A 14,110-nucleotide genomic window follows, 5' to 3' on the forward strand; every position below is an offset into this window, starting at 1 on the left:
AGATTAAAAACGCATGGGGTGCTAAAGCAGGTGTTCTTTATGCCTGAGTACTAAGTGATTGGGGTGATTATTGATGAGAAAACTTAGCCTTTACTCCGAGATTGCATCGCTTTATGTCAATATCATGCAGTTGAGTGATGATGTAACTTGTCTGAAGAATTAAAGATAGTTTTTTTTTTTTTTGTGAACCGGGAGATGATGGAGAAAACAAAATTGTCAAGAACCAAAAGCAAGCGGCCGAGTTAGAGATCGGGATGCTAAAACTATTGCTCAAAATATCAAATAAATGCATCCTGCTTGGAAAGTGAGAAGATGAGTGTTAGCATGCAGGAATCATGGTTGTTTACTTTCAGGAAAAATTAATGCTGTGGATCATACATAACTGCATATTTTGAAACTTCAGCATAAGGCTCCAAGAGCCACCAAGAGGAGGGAACATGACATGCTAGGACTCAAATACTTTAGCTTCCATTTATAGGTTTCATGGCATAAAAAGGACTACAAGAATTCTAAAGTAATAAAACTTGGCAACATTTCAGGACCAACACCTCATACTTGCTTTCAGCTCCTGTATGGCCTAATAAAACCTAGCGTTAATATCTGTTCCATGACACGCACATCAGATTGGCAACTAGAAAAATTCTTCCTGTCCTCCCTACTGAAACTTCCAAGCAGAGAGAAAAAGCAATGGGGTTCCCTTCCACCCCATGGTCAAGGCCTTCCCATTCTTGTCGAGCGTTAAGAAGTGGCCATTAGCAAACTGCTTACCTAGCAGGCTAGCTTGGTAATATGACCACTCATTCATCTCAGTCTCGACGAGGCCATAACGAGCAAAGAATGACCTCCACACGCTGATGCCTACATGCCTGACCACCCTCTCACTGCCCTCGGTCGCAATGATGCTTCGGATTCCCTGCGAAAGGAGGGATCCCTCTACAGCGATTCTAATTTTGTCATCCCTATCCATAAAACTAGCTAGGTAGTCAAAGAAGGCACTGCTATAAAACAAAGCTTCAGTGAAGCGGTTGATGAAAGATGGGGAATTCAGCTCGGCTTCAACATCCGCAACTGTCATTATGCATGGCTTAAGTTTACGGATTACTCTCATGACATTCTCAAGTATGTCAGGACTCGCAATCATGCTGCTCATAACCATTGCAGAGTAGACACCGATCGCTTCACCTTCCTCCAGTTCAAACATATCTTCACTGAGATCCTTAATATCTGAAACTATCACTGCTTTAAAACTTGAAGGCAAGCCTAAAGCTTCAGCAAAGCTTACCAGTCTGTTACCAGTTGCAGTGATTGCCTCCTCTGATAAACCTACTGCACTAATCTTCAGGCGGTCGATTGGACATGTTGATCTTGTGGACAGAGCTTGCAACAAAATAACCCACTGCAGCCCGTGCTTGATCGAGAGATCGATCAAATGGATTTTCCTTGCGGTGGCCACATTGTCCAAAATGGTCTGCATTGAAGTGAATTCCATGATTTGCCTGAGTAGCATCTTCTTATGGAGTGCCAGTTGCAACGGGTGGGCGGATAGCGTTGCTTTGATGGCCTCTTGTGCTGTCATTCCCCTATCCTTTGGAACCTTCCAAGAAAGCCCTCCAGTTTCTCTATCGATCCTTTCTTGTAATGCATCTGCGAAGTAGAAAACAACTCTCTGAACTGGATTGCCAGTGTCGGATGACAGCCTGCGACACTCCTGAAGTAAATTGCTAGCCCGATCATATTGCTGGTTGCTTACCTTCTCCGCCGCGGCCAGAAGAAGGCTTGCGAGGTCGACGTTCTTAATTTCCTCATTCGTGAGGCCTAAAAACGAGAAGCCAACACGATGCCGAGGATCACTTTCTTTATGGGTTGACATCTGAACAAAATGGGCAACAGCAATTCTGATGACTTCCTCCGTCGATAACTCATCACCTCCTCCCGTCGGGTACGTGACCCCGTCAATTGGTTCATTCAGCTTTTCTCCACTCAGGAGACCGTGGCTAGATCTGTAGTTGTTCAGAAGCTCTAATGATGAGAAGGTCACCGGGGATGTCTTCTCCTTTGATCCAAGGAGCTCGCAGATTTCAGGCAGCAGTGGCTGCTCTATCTCTGTCTCCAGGGCCAAAGGCTTGTCCAGGGACTGCATTGCTGCAGAAATCGTATCGAGCTGCATGTCATCCATCGCTGCAAGATCTTGGAAGCATTGCTGCTCACCGGACACCAAGGGGGTTCCTTTCTCGGAGGGGCCATCATGGTGGTATAAGTTGTAACCTGACCAAAGGTCATCAATGCATTCTTCCTCAAATCCCTGAAGAGGGCTGTAGCCTTGCTGCGCACCATCATAATCGAAGCACTGAGCAGAGAAGGGAGAGCCCAACATCTCGGAAGCAAAGCTTTGTTTAGTGCTATGCTTCTTCACAAGATTTGGCAATTCCAGATTTATTTGGGCTCTGATAAAAGTTTTATGAGCTGAACGATCCGAAGGCTCGGACATTTGGTGGTGCAAATCAACGAGTGAACGGAATCCAACAAGGGGAAATGACAGGAAAGCTGAAGTAATCCATGACAACATCGTTAATATGAGACAGTCCGACTGATAACTTTCATGATTGTACGCATCATTCAAGCCATGGTATAATGCCAATTGTTCTCGCGTTTTCCAATGGCTTTCCCCAGCTAAGAACAACTCACATAATACGACTCATTGATCAATGGCGGCATCAATTTGTATATTTTTATAATTATTTCATCTATTTGGCTCCAGATACAAGCAGTTGGTGGGTAGCTAGCTATGTGGCAACCAATCATAGAATGAGAGGACCAAAATGTTATTAAACCCAATCCCAGGGGAAGCAGAAAGTGTGAATACATTGATTGGGCGGTGTAACCAATCATGGCCTGCACGATGACTTACAACGAGTTGGTTGCACAGGGCCCACATATCAAGAAACCTCAATAATAAAAGCTTTAAGATTAGAAATTTCATTATATTTAAATAAGAATGTAGTTTTTTTATGGTTTCATTACGACGAGGTATCAAAATGGCACAAGCTATTTGTCTGGCTCGAAAATTCTTCCGAGATAAAAGGTAGGAGCAAGAGACAAGCAAAGAATTGGTACCATCAAAGTCCAAATTCCAGACCAATTTCTCTTTAATTTGAAAAAGATTTCTATTCACCCAGTGTCATAGACAGTAGCAAGAAGTTGTCTCCAGAAGCCGACAAATAAGATAAGAAGCAACTAAGGCTCCATTTAGGAGGGTTTTTGGAGGGCCAAAAAGCACTTTCTGTCCCTTCAAAAGCTTTTTTAGATGAAATAGAGGTATTTGATAAAAATTTTGGAAAATTGTTTTAGCTTTTTCAGAAAGCTAAAAACAGCTTTTTTGAAAAAAAAACCATTTTGGAGCTTTCCAAACAAAGCACTTTTAAGCCGGGTCGGAAAGCTATTTTTTGACCAAAATATCCGTGATAAAATATAACAATCACACAAAATGTCCCTTTTCACCAATTTTATCACCTAGCTAGAAAATTTGTTATATTATAAAAAAATTTAATAAACGCTAATAATTATAATATTTTATATCTTTATTATTGTATTATACTATAAATATAATATTATATTACAGTAGGTCATAATACATTGATATGTTATGTTAAATAATTTAATATTATATTAAATTATTATGTTGTAGTATATAATATTATATTACTATATTATAATAATATTATATTACATTACAGTAATATTATACTATATCATATATTTATGTTTTAATACATATTATATTTTATTATGCTCTGTTGTATAATACTATGCAATGTTCTTTATGGCCATTTTGTCATACCAAAAGTACTTTCTCAATTTGTTTACCAAACATATTTTAAAGTGACACGACACTTTGAAAATATAGTTAACAAACATGAAACAATTTTTTTATAAAAGCACTACTTCAGAAAACTCTACTCCCAAAAGTTTTACTACCAACAATTCTCCTAAATAAGGCCTAAGAACTCTGAAGAGCCCAATCAAACGTATAAAGCATACTTAGGGTGCAAATGGGTCGGGTTGACCCGTGACTCGACCCGAACAGCTATGGTTAGACACGACCCGAACTCGAATTAGAGGACCCACGAGGTCCCACGGGGTCAGGTTGGGTCTTAAAATTGGACTCGTTCTATTTTTCAGGTCGAGTCTGGGTTTACTGAATCTTAACCCGACTAGGCCTATTTTTTTGGATCAATTTTAGATCATTTACTCAACTACCTGATCTGACCCGACTCGAATCCGAATTACCTGCTTAGACCTGTAGGCAAGTAGAGGCTCAAATTCGCCTTCGATGCATCATTCCTCCTCCTGCACCATTTTTCAAACGAATGGTTGTAGCAGTTGTCTGTAGACCAACAGGCCATCCAAGCTGCCAAGCCATCTTCTTTTTTTTTTTGGCTAGAGCGGGAATTAAAAAAAAAAAGCACGGGAGGCGTTTAAAGAGCTTTCATCATCACTGCCTCCACACACACAAGAGCTAGAGAGAGGGATCAGAGTTGGATCTTTCACGCGAAAGAAGGATCCACCTACCTTGGTGCAAATCCACCATCGGATCACCCACCGCAAAGATCTCAAAGCAACCAATGGATGATCCAACAACCGCCGGGTGCGAAGGAATGCTTAAGCCACCAATCACATATTTATTTCTCCCTGGAGCTTTCATACCTAAACAAACTATTAGAGTTAGGCATTTCTTCGAACGGTGAGAATGCATGCTATGCTCCTCGGAGAAAAATTGATGATCCTTTGAGTTTGATTATCGGATGGTTGAGATAGACCAAAAGGCAAAAGAGAGACGGTGTACTGGTGAGGAGATGCAAGAGAAAGTATGGAGGAAAAAAAATAATGCCGACACGAGGAGGAAAAATAATAAAAAAATGCCTGTCACAGGAAACCGAGAAAGAAAGAGGCAAGAAGAGGACGGATATTTCTGAGCTTTTTTTCCCTATTCAAGGCGAAACACCTCTTTTAACTTAAAACACAAAAGAATCATCAATACCAAATAATAAAATTTTCACAACTGATTATTGGCTAATAAAAATTTTGGAGTTGTTTTCTTAACAAATTCTTATATTTTCTTCGGAGGGAAAGTTCCAAGCTTTCTAGTAAGGACCCGACCCAATCCAGTTCTGACCCGGACCCGAATTTTTTGGTTCGGGTCAGAGTTATGGAGCCGACCTAACCCAAATAATCCGTTGGGTTGAAAATTGTAGTTGTGGACCCCATCCGACCCGATCTTCAAATGGGTGGGGTTTGGGTCCAAAATTAAGACCCGAACAAACAACTGGGTTGGGTTGGGGTCACTCAAGGCCCGACATGACCCATTTGCACCCCTAGGTATACCTATTAAACACATAGGAGAGAAGTCTCAAATGGGTGGGGTTTGGATCTATTACACTGTTGATACCTCTGGTGTCTCGGTAGCTGGCCTTTTTTTTTTTCCTTCTGTTTTTTGGTTTTTGTTTCTTTTAACTTTCGAAGGGAGAGGGGGAACACTCAACTATTCTGTTGGAGGTAAATGGCAAGTCTTTCGAGCCATGGGTTGCCCAGCACCCCATAATTATGATATGATTAATTAGATTTGCCCAAATTCTTATCCAAAAGCATGGTAAAGTTTTTATTTACTTGTACATCGTTATAAAAATTTCTATTTGCACGCCTATCCATTAAGGATATTTTAGTCATTTTAATTTAAAACCGTGAATTTTTTAACGGCGTTAGATGGCATGGGTACCAATGCAAAAATAAGAATAAAAAAGGGTATAATAGCAAAACAAATATTTTACAAGGGTATACATGCAAATATCAATTTTGAAAGGGTATTCACGCAAAATCCGATATTTAGAAGGGTATTAATGCAAAAAATCTTAATATCTATGCCATGACACGCACATCAGATTGGCAACTAGAAAAATTCTTCCTGTCCTTCCTACTGAAAGTTCCAAGCAGAGACAAAAAACAATGGGGTTCCCTTCCACCCCAGGGTCAAGGCCTTCCCATTCTTGTCCAGCGTGCAGAAGTGGCCATTAGCAAACTGCTTACCTAGCAGGCTAGCTTGGTAATGTGACCACTGATTCATCTCAGTCTCGACGAGGCCATAACGAGCAAAGAATGACCTCCACACGCTGATGCCTACATGCCTGACCACCCTCTCACTGCCCTCGGCCGCAATGATGCTTTGGATTCCCTGCGAAAGGAAGGATCCCTCTGTAGCCATTCTAGTTTTGTCATCCCTATCCATAAAACTAGCCAGGTAGTCAAAGAAGGCACTGTAGAAAAACAAAGCTTCAGTGAAGCGGTTGGTGAAAGACGGGGAATTCAGCTCGGCTTCGACATCCATAACTGTCATTATGCATGGCTTAAGTTTACGCATTACTCTCATGACATTCTCAAGCCTGTCAGACCTCACAATCATAAAGCTCATAACAAATGCAGAGTAGACACCGATCGCTTCGCCCACCTCCAGTTCAAACATATCTTCATTGAGATCCTTAATATCTGAAACTATCACTGCTTTAAACCTTAAAGGCAAGCCTAAAGCTTCAGCAAAGCTTACCAGCCTGTTACCAGTTGCAGTGATGGCCTCTTCTGATGAACCCACTGCACTAATCTTCAGACGGTCGATTGGACAAGTTGATCTTGTGGCAAGAGCTTGCAACAAAATAACCCACCGGAGCCCGTGCTGGATCGAGAGATCGATCACATGGATTTTTCTTGCGGTTGCCACATTGTCCAAAATGGTCTGCACAGAAGCGAAATCCATGATTTGCCTGAGTAGCATCTTCTTGTGGACTGCCAGATGCAACGGGTGGGCGGATAGCGTTGCTTTGATGACCTCTTGTGCTGTCATTCCCCTATCCTTTGGAACCTTCCAAGAAAGCCCTCCAGTTTCTCTATTGATCCTTTCTTGTAATGCATCTGCGAAGTAGAAAACAACTCTCTGAACTGGATTTCCAGTGTCGGATGACAGCCTGCGACACTCCTGAAGTAAATTGCCAGCCCGATCATATTGCTGGTTGCTTACCTTCTCCGCCGCGGCCAGAAGAAGGCTTGCGAGGTCGACGTTCTTGATTTCCTCATTCGTGAGGCCTAAAAACGAGAAGCCAACACGATGCCGAGGATCACTTTCTTTATGGGTTGACATCTGAACAAAATGGGCAGCAGCAATTCTGATGACGTCCTCCGTCGATAACTCATCACCTCCTTCCGTCGGGTACGTGCCCCCGTCAGTTGCTTCATTCAGCTTTTCTCCACTCAGGCGACCGTGGCTAGATCTGTAGTTGTTCAGAAGCTCTAATGATGAGATGGTCGCCGGGGATGGCTTCTCCTTCGATCCAAGGAGCTCGGAGATTTCAGGCAGCGGTGGCTGCTCTATCTCTGTCTCCAGGGCCAAAGGTTTGTCCAGGGACTGCATTGCTGCAGAAATCGTATCGAGCTGCATGTCATCCATCGCTGCAAGATCTTGGAAGCATTGCTGCTCACTGGATACCAAGGGGGTTCCTTTCTCGGAGGGGCCATCATGGTGGTATAAGTTGTAACCTGACCAAAGGTCATCAATGCATTCTTCTTCAAATCCCTGAAGAGGGCTGTAGCCTTGCTGTGCACCATCATAATCGAAGCACTGAGCAGAGAAGGGAGAGCCCAACATCTCGGAAGCAAAGCTTTGTTTAGTGCTAAGCTTCTTCACAAGATTTCGCAATTCCAGATTTATATGGGCTCTGATAAAAGTTTTATGAGCTGAACGATCCAAAGGCTTGGACATTTGGTGGTGCAAATCCACGAGCGAACGGAATCCAACAAGGGGAAATGACAGGAAAGCTGAAGTAATCCATGACAACATCGTTAATATAAGACAGTCCTATTGATAACTTGCATGATTGTACGCATCATTCAAGCCATGGTATATGCCAATTATTCTCGCGTTTTCCAATGGCTTTCCCCAGCTAAGAACAAGTCACATAATACGACTCATCGATCAATGGCGGCATCATTTTTTATATTTTTTATGATTATTTCATCTGTTTGGCTCCAGATACAAGCAGTTGGTGGATGGCTAGGTATGTGGCAACTAATCATAGAAATGAGAGGACCAAAATGTTATTAAACCCAATACCAGGGGAAGCAGAAAGTGTGAAAACATAGATTGGGCGGTGTAACCAATCATGGCCTGCACGATGACTTACAACGAGTTAGTTGCACAGGGCCCACATATGAAGAAACCTCAATAATAAAAGCTTTAAGATTAGAAATATTATAATATTTAAATAAGAATGTAGTTTTTTTTAATGGTTTCATTACGACGAGGTTTCAAATGGCACAGGCTATTTGTCTCGCTCGAAAATTCTTCCGAGACAAAAGGCGGGAGCAAGAGACAAGCAATGAATTGGTGCCATCAAAGTCCAAATTCCAGACTAGTTTCTCTTTAATTCGATAAAGATTTCTATTCACCGAGTATAATAGACAGTAGCAAGAAGTTGTCTTCAGAAGCCGGCAAATAAGATAGGAAGCAACTAAGGCCCCATTTAGGGGAGCTTTTGGTGGACCAAAAAGTACTTTCTGACCCTCCAAAAATACTTTCTGACCATCCAAAAATATTTTTAGATAAAATAGAAGTATTTATTAAAAATTTCAAAAAATTGTTTTAGCTTTTTCAGAAAGCTAAAAACAGCTTTTTGGAAAAAGCTCCATTTTGGAGCTTTCCAAACAAAGCACTTTTAAGCCGGGTCGAAAAGCTATTTTTTGACCAAAATACCCGTAATAAAATATAACAATCATACAAAATGTCCCTTTAATAATTATTTCACCAATTTTATCACTTAGCTAGAAAATTTGTTATATTATAAAAAATTAATTTACGCTAATAATTATAATATTTTATATATTTATTATTATATTATACTAGAAATATAATTACATTATATCATAATACATTGATATGTTGTGTTAAATAATTTAATATTATATTAATTATTATGCTATAGTATAGCATATTATAATAATATTATATTACATTACAGTAATATTATACTATATCATATATTTATGTATTAATACATATTATATTTTATTATGCTCTTTTGTATAATACTATGCAATATTTTTTGTAGCCATTTTGTCATACCAAAAATACTTTCTCAATTTGTTTACTAAACAGATGTTAAAGTGGTACAACACTTTAGAAATGTAATTACCAAACAGCAAACAACTTTTTATAAAAGCTCTACTTTCAAAAGCTCTACTTCCAACAGCTCTCCCAAACGGGGCCTAAGAACCCTAAAGAGCCCAATCATACGTATAAGGTATACCTAAGGCTGCAAATGGGTCGGGTTGACACGTGACCCACCCCACCCCGGTTAGACCCGACCCGGATCCGAATTGGAGGACCCGTGGGGGCAGGTAGGGTCGAGTCCTAAAAATTGGACCCGTTCTATTTTTCAGGTCAGATCTAGGTTAACTAAATCTTGATCTGACCTGGCCCATTTTTTTGAATTAATTTTAGATCGTTTATCCAACGATCCGATCCGACCCGACCCGAACCCGAATAATCCATTTAGCCCTGCAGGCCCACAGGCAAGTAGAGGCTCAGATTTGCCTTCGATGCATCATTCCTCCTCCTGCACCATTTTTCAAACGAATGGTTGTAGTGGTTGTTTGTAAACCAGCACACCATCCAAGCTGCCAAGCCATCATTACCAAAATAAAAAAGCATGGGAGGCACCTAAAGAGCTTTCATCATCACTGCCTCCACACACACAAGAGAGAGAGGAATCAGAGTTACATCTTTCGGGCGAAAGAAGGATCCACCTACCTTAGTGCAAATCCACCGTCGGATTACCCACTGCAAAGATCTCAAAGCAATCAGTGGATGATCCAACAACCGCCAGGTGCGAAGGAATGTGGAAGCCGCCAATCGCATATTTATTTATCCCTGGAGCTCTCATACCTAAACAAACTATTAGAGTTAGGCATTTCTTCGAACAGTGAGAATGCATGCTATGCTCCTAAGCGAAAGATTGATGATCCATTGAGTTTGATTACCCGATAGTTGAGATAGATCAAAGGCAAAAGAGAGACGTTGTACGGGTGAGGAGACGCGAGAGAAAATATGAAGGAAAAAAAATAATGCCGACACGAGGAGGAAAAATAATAAAAAAATTTCTATCATAGGAAACCGAGAAAGCAAGAGGCAAGAAGAGGACGAAGATTTCTGAGCTTTTTTTGCCTATTCCCGGCGAAACACCTCTTTTAACTTAAAACATAAAATGATCATCAATACCAAATAACAAAATTTTCACAACTGATTATTGACTAATAAAAATTTTGGGGTTGTTTTCTTAACAAATTCTGATCGAAAATTTTTATCTTTTCTTCGGTGAAAAAGTTTCAAGCTTTCTAGTAAGGACCCGACCCTATCCGGATTTGACCCAGACTCGACTCAGACCCGAATTTTTTTGGTCGGGTCCGAGTTTCATATGGACCCGACCCCGACTCGAATGAGCCGTTGGGTTAAAAATGGTAGTTGTGAACCCGACCCGATCTGATCTTCAAATGGGTTGGATCGGGGTCCAAAATTAAGATCCGAATAAGAAACCAGGTTGGGTCGGGGTCACTCAAGACCCGACCCGATCCATTTGCATCACTAAGCATCCCTATTAAACACATAGGAGAGAGAAGTCCCACGCACACAATATATATACACACACACACCCCTATTAAATAGATAGGAGAGGAAACCACACTTATTAAATGAAAATGAGAGAGAAGCCACTCCCTTCTCCAGAACTTAAGAAAGTTACTAAAAAATCAGCAACTATAGAAGTTTATTGAAAATAAGTCTCTCATCTCAGACATCAACGTTCTACGAAAGCTTGAACTGGTCTCGCCATGCCAAGTGCCGAGACCAGTTCAAAGTCACCATTTGCTGCAAGACATAAAGTTCCATTCGATGGGGAGTTTTGTGTAAAAATACTGTTGTCAATTTTGAACCTGTCTCGCCATTTTGGGTGCCTGGACTAGTGTCAGTTTTGACTTATGGTTGTCATACTTGCTTGAGTTCGAGTTCACTGCTTAGCATCTCAGTAAACTCAATATCAATCCATGCCGAGATTAATAAGGCATAGGGTGCTAAAGCAGGTGTTCTTTATACCTGAATACTTAGTGATTGGGGTGATTATTGATGAGAAAACTTAGCCTTTACTCCGAGATTGCATTGCATTAAGCCAATATCATACAGTTGAGTGATGATGTAAGTATGTAACTTGTCTGAAGAATTAAAGATAGTTCTTTGTTTTGTGAACTGGGAGATAACGGAGAAAACAAAATTGTCAAGAACCACAAGCGACCGAGTTAGAGATCGGGCTGCTAAAACAATTGCTCAAAATATCAAATAAATGCATCCTGCATGGAAAGTGAGAAGGCAAGAGTTAGCATGTAGGAATCATGGTTGTATACTTTCAGGAAAAATCCATGCTGTGGATCATAACTGCATATTGTGAAACTTCAGCATATGGCTCCAAGAGCCACCAAGAGGAGGGAACATGACATGCTAGGACTCAAATACTTTAGCTTCCATATATAGGTTTCATGGCATAAAAAGGACTACAAGAATTTTGAAGTTATAAAATTTGGCAACATTTCAGGACCAACACTGGCCTCGTACTTGCTTTCAGCTCCTGTATGGCCTAATAAAAGCTAGTGTTAATATCCATTCCATGACACGCACATCAGATTGGCAACCAGAAAAATTCTTCCTGTCCTCCCTACTGGAACTTCCAAGCAGAGAGAAAAAGCAATGGGGTTCCCTTCCACCCCAGGGTCAAGGCCTTCCCATTCTTGTCGAGCGTGCAGAAGTGGCCATTAGCAAACTGCTTACCCAGAAGGCTAGCTTGATAATGTGACCACTCATTCATCTCAGTCTCGACGAGGCCATAACGAGCAAAGAATGACCTCCACACGCTGATGCCTACATGCCTGACCACCCTCTCACTGCCCTCGGCCGCAATGATGCTTCGGATTCCCTGCCAAAGGAAGGATCCCTCTGTAGCGATTCTAGTTTTGTCATCCCTGTCCATAAAACTAGCCAGGTAGTCAAAGAAGGCACTGCAATAAAACAAAGCTTCAGTGAAGCGGTTGATGAAAGATGGGGAATTCAGCTCAGCTTCAACATCCGCAACTGTCATTATGCATGGCTTAAGTTTATGCATTACTCTCATGACATTCTCAAGCCTGTCAGGCCTCACAATCATGCTGCTCATAACCATTGCAGAGTGGACACCGATCGCTTCGCCCTCCTCCAGTTCAAACATATCTTCACTGAGATCCTTAATATCTGAAACTATCACTGCTTTAAAACTTAAAGGCAAACCTAAAGCTTCAGCAAAGCTTACCAGCCTGTTACCAGTTGCAGTGATGGCCTCTTCTGGTGAACCTACTGCACTAATCTTCAGACGGTCGATCGGACAAGTTGATCTTGTGGCCAGAGCTTGCAAGAAAATAACCCACCGGAGCCCGTGCTCGATCGAGAGATCGATTAGATGAATTTTCCTTATGGTTACCACATTGTCCAAAATGGTCTGCACTGAAGTGAAATCCTTAATTTGCGCATATGGCACCTTCTTGTGGAGTGCCAGATGCAACGGGTGGGCGGATCGCGTTGCTTTGATGACCTCGTGTGCTGTCATTCCCCTATCCTTTGGAACCGTCCATGAAAGCCCTCCAGTTTCTCTATTGATCCTTTCTTGTAATGCATCTGCGAAGTAGAAAACAACTCTCTGAACTGGATTGCCAGTGTCGGATGACAGCCTGCGACACTCCTGAAGTAAATTGCTAGCCCGATCATATTGCTGGTTGCTTACCTTCTCCGCTGCGGCGAGAAGAAGGCTTGCGAGGTCGACGTTCTTGATTTCCTCATTCGTGAGGCCTAAAGACGAGAAGTCAGCAGGATGCCGAGGATCACTTTCTTTATGGGTTGACATCTGAACAAAATGGGCAGCAGCAATTTTGATGACTTCCTCCGTCGACAACTCATCACCTCCTCCCGTCGGGTATGCGACCCCGTCAGTTGGTTCATTCAGCTTTTCTCCACTCAGGCGACCGTGGCTAGATCTGTAGTTGTTCAGAAGCTCTAATGATGAGATGGTCACCGGGGATGCCTTCTCCTTCGATCCAAGGAGCTCGCAGATTTCAGGCAGCAGTGGCTGCTCTACCTCTGTCTCCAGGGCCAAAGGCTTGTCCAGGGACTGCATTGCTGCAGAAATCGTATCGAGCTGCATGTCATCCATCGCTGCAAGATCTTGGAAGCATTGCTGCTCACTGGATACCAAGGGGGTTCCTTTCTCGGAGGGGCTATCATGGTGGTATAAGTTGTAACCTGACCAAAGGTCATCAATGCATTCTTCCTCAAATCCATGAAGAGGGCTGTAGCCTTGCTGTGCACCATCATAATCGAAGCATTGAGCAGAGAAGGGAGAGCTAAACATCTCCGAGGCAAAGCTTTGTTTAGTTCTAAGCTTCTTCACAAGATTTGGCAATTCCAGATTTACATGCATGGGCTGTGATAAAAGTTTTATGAGCTGAACGATCCAAAAGCTTGGACATTTGTGGCGCAAATCCACGAGTGAACGGAATCCAACAAGGGGAAATGACAGGAAAGCTGAAGTAATCCATGACAACATCGTTAATATAAGACAGTCCTACTGATAACTTTCATGATTGTACGCATCATTCAAGCCATGGTATAATGCCAATTGTTCTCGCGTTTTCCAATGGCTTTCCCCAGCTAAGAACAAGTCACATAATACGACTCATTGATCAATGGCGGCATCAATTTGTATATTTGTATGATTATTTCATCTCTCTGGCTCCAGATACAAGCAGTTGGTGGGTAGCTAGCTATGTGGCAACCAATCATAGAATGAGAGGACCAAAATGTTATTAAACCCAATACCAGGGGACGCAGAAAGTGTGAATACATTGATTGGGCGGTGTAACCAATCATGGCCCGCACGATGACTTACAACGAGTTTGTTGCACAGGGCCCACATATCAAGAAACCTCAATAATAAAAGCTTTA

At 41.8% G+C, this 14,110-nt stretch overlaps 3 protein-coding genes across 3 annotated transcripts; all 3 read right to left on the reverse strand.

Moving 5' to 3' along the window:
* Positions 1-655: 655 nt before the first annotated feature.
* On the reverse strand, positions 656-2,566 carry LOC103724041 (DELLA protein RGL1-like). The gene has a single exon (XM_008815169.1). The coding sequence runs from the start codon at positions 2,564-2,566 to the stop codon at positions 656-658; it is 1,911 nt and encodes a 636-aa protein (XP_008813391.1).
* Positions 2,567-5,968: 3,402 nt separating this feature from the next.
* LOC103724040 (DELLA protein RGL1-like) lies at positions 5,969-7,879 on the reverse strand. The gene has a single exon (XM_008815168.1). The coding sequence runs from the start codon at positions 7,877-7,879 to the stop codon at positions 5,969-5,971; it is 1,911 nt and encodes a 636-aa protein (XP_008813390.1).
* A 3,919-nt stretch (positions 7,880-11,798) lies between these two features.
* LOC103724039 (DELLA protein RGL1-like) lies at positions 11,799-13,712 on the reverse strand. The gene has a single exon (XM_008815167.2). It carries the CDS (start codon positions 13,710-13,712, stop codon positions 11,799-11,801), a length of 1,914 nt encoding a protein of 637 aa, XP_008813389.1.
* Positions 13,713-14,110: the final 398 nt, after the last annotated feature.

The sequence above is a fragment of the Phoenix dactylifera genome, chromosome 13 (assembly GCF_009389715.1).
Source record: "Phoenix dactylifera cultivar Barhee BC4 chromosome 13, palm_55x_up_171113_PBpolish2nd_filt_p, whole genome shotgun sequence".
Lineage (NCBI taxonomy): Eukaryota > Viridiplantae > Streptophyta > Magnoliopsida > Arecales > Arecaceae > Phoenix > Phoenix dactylifera.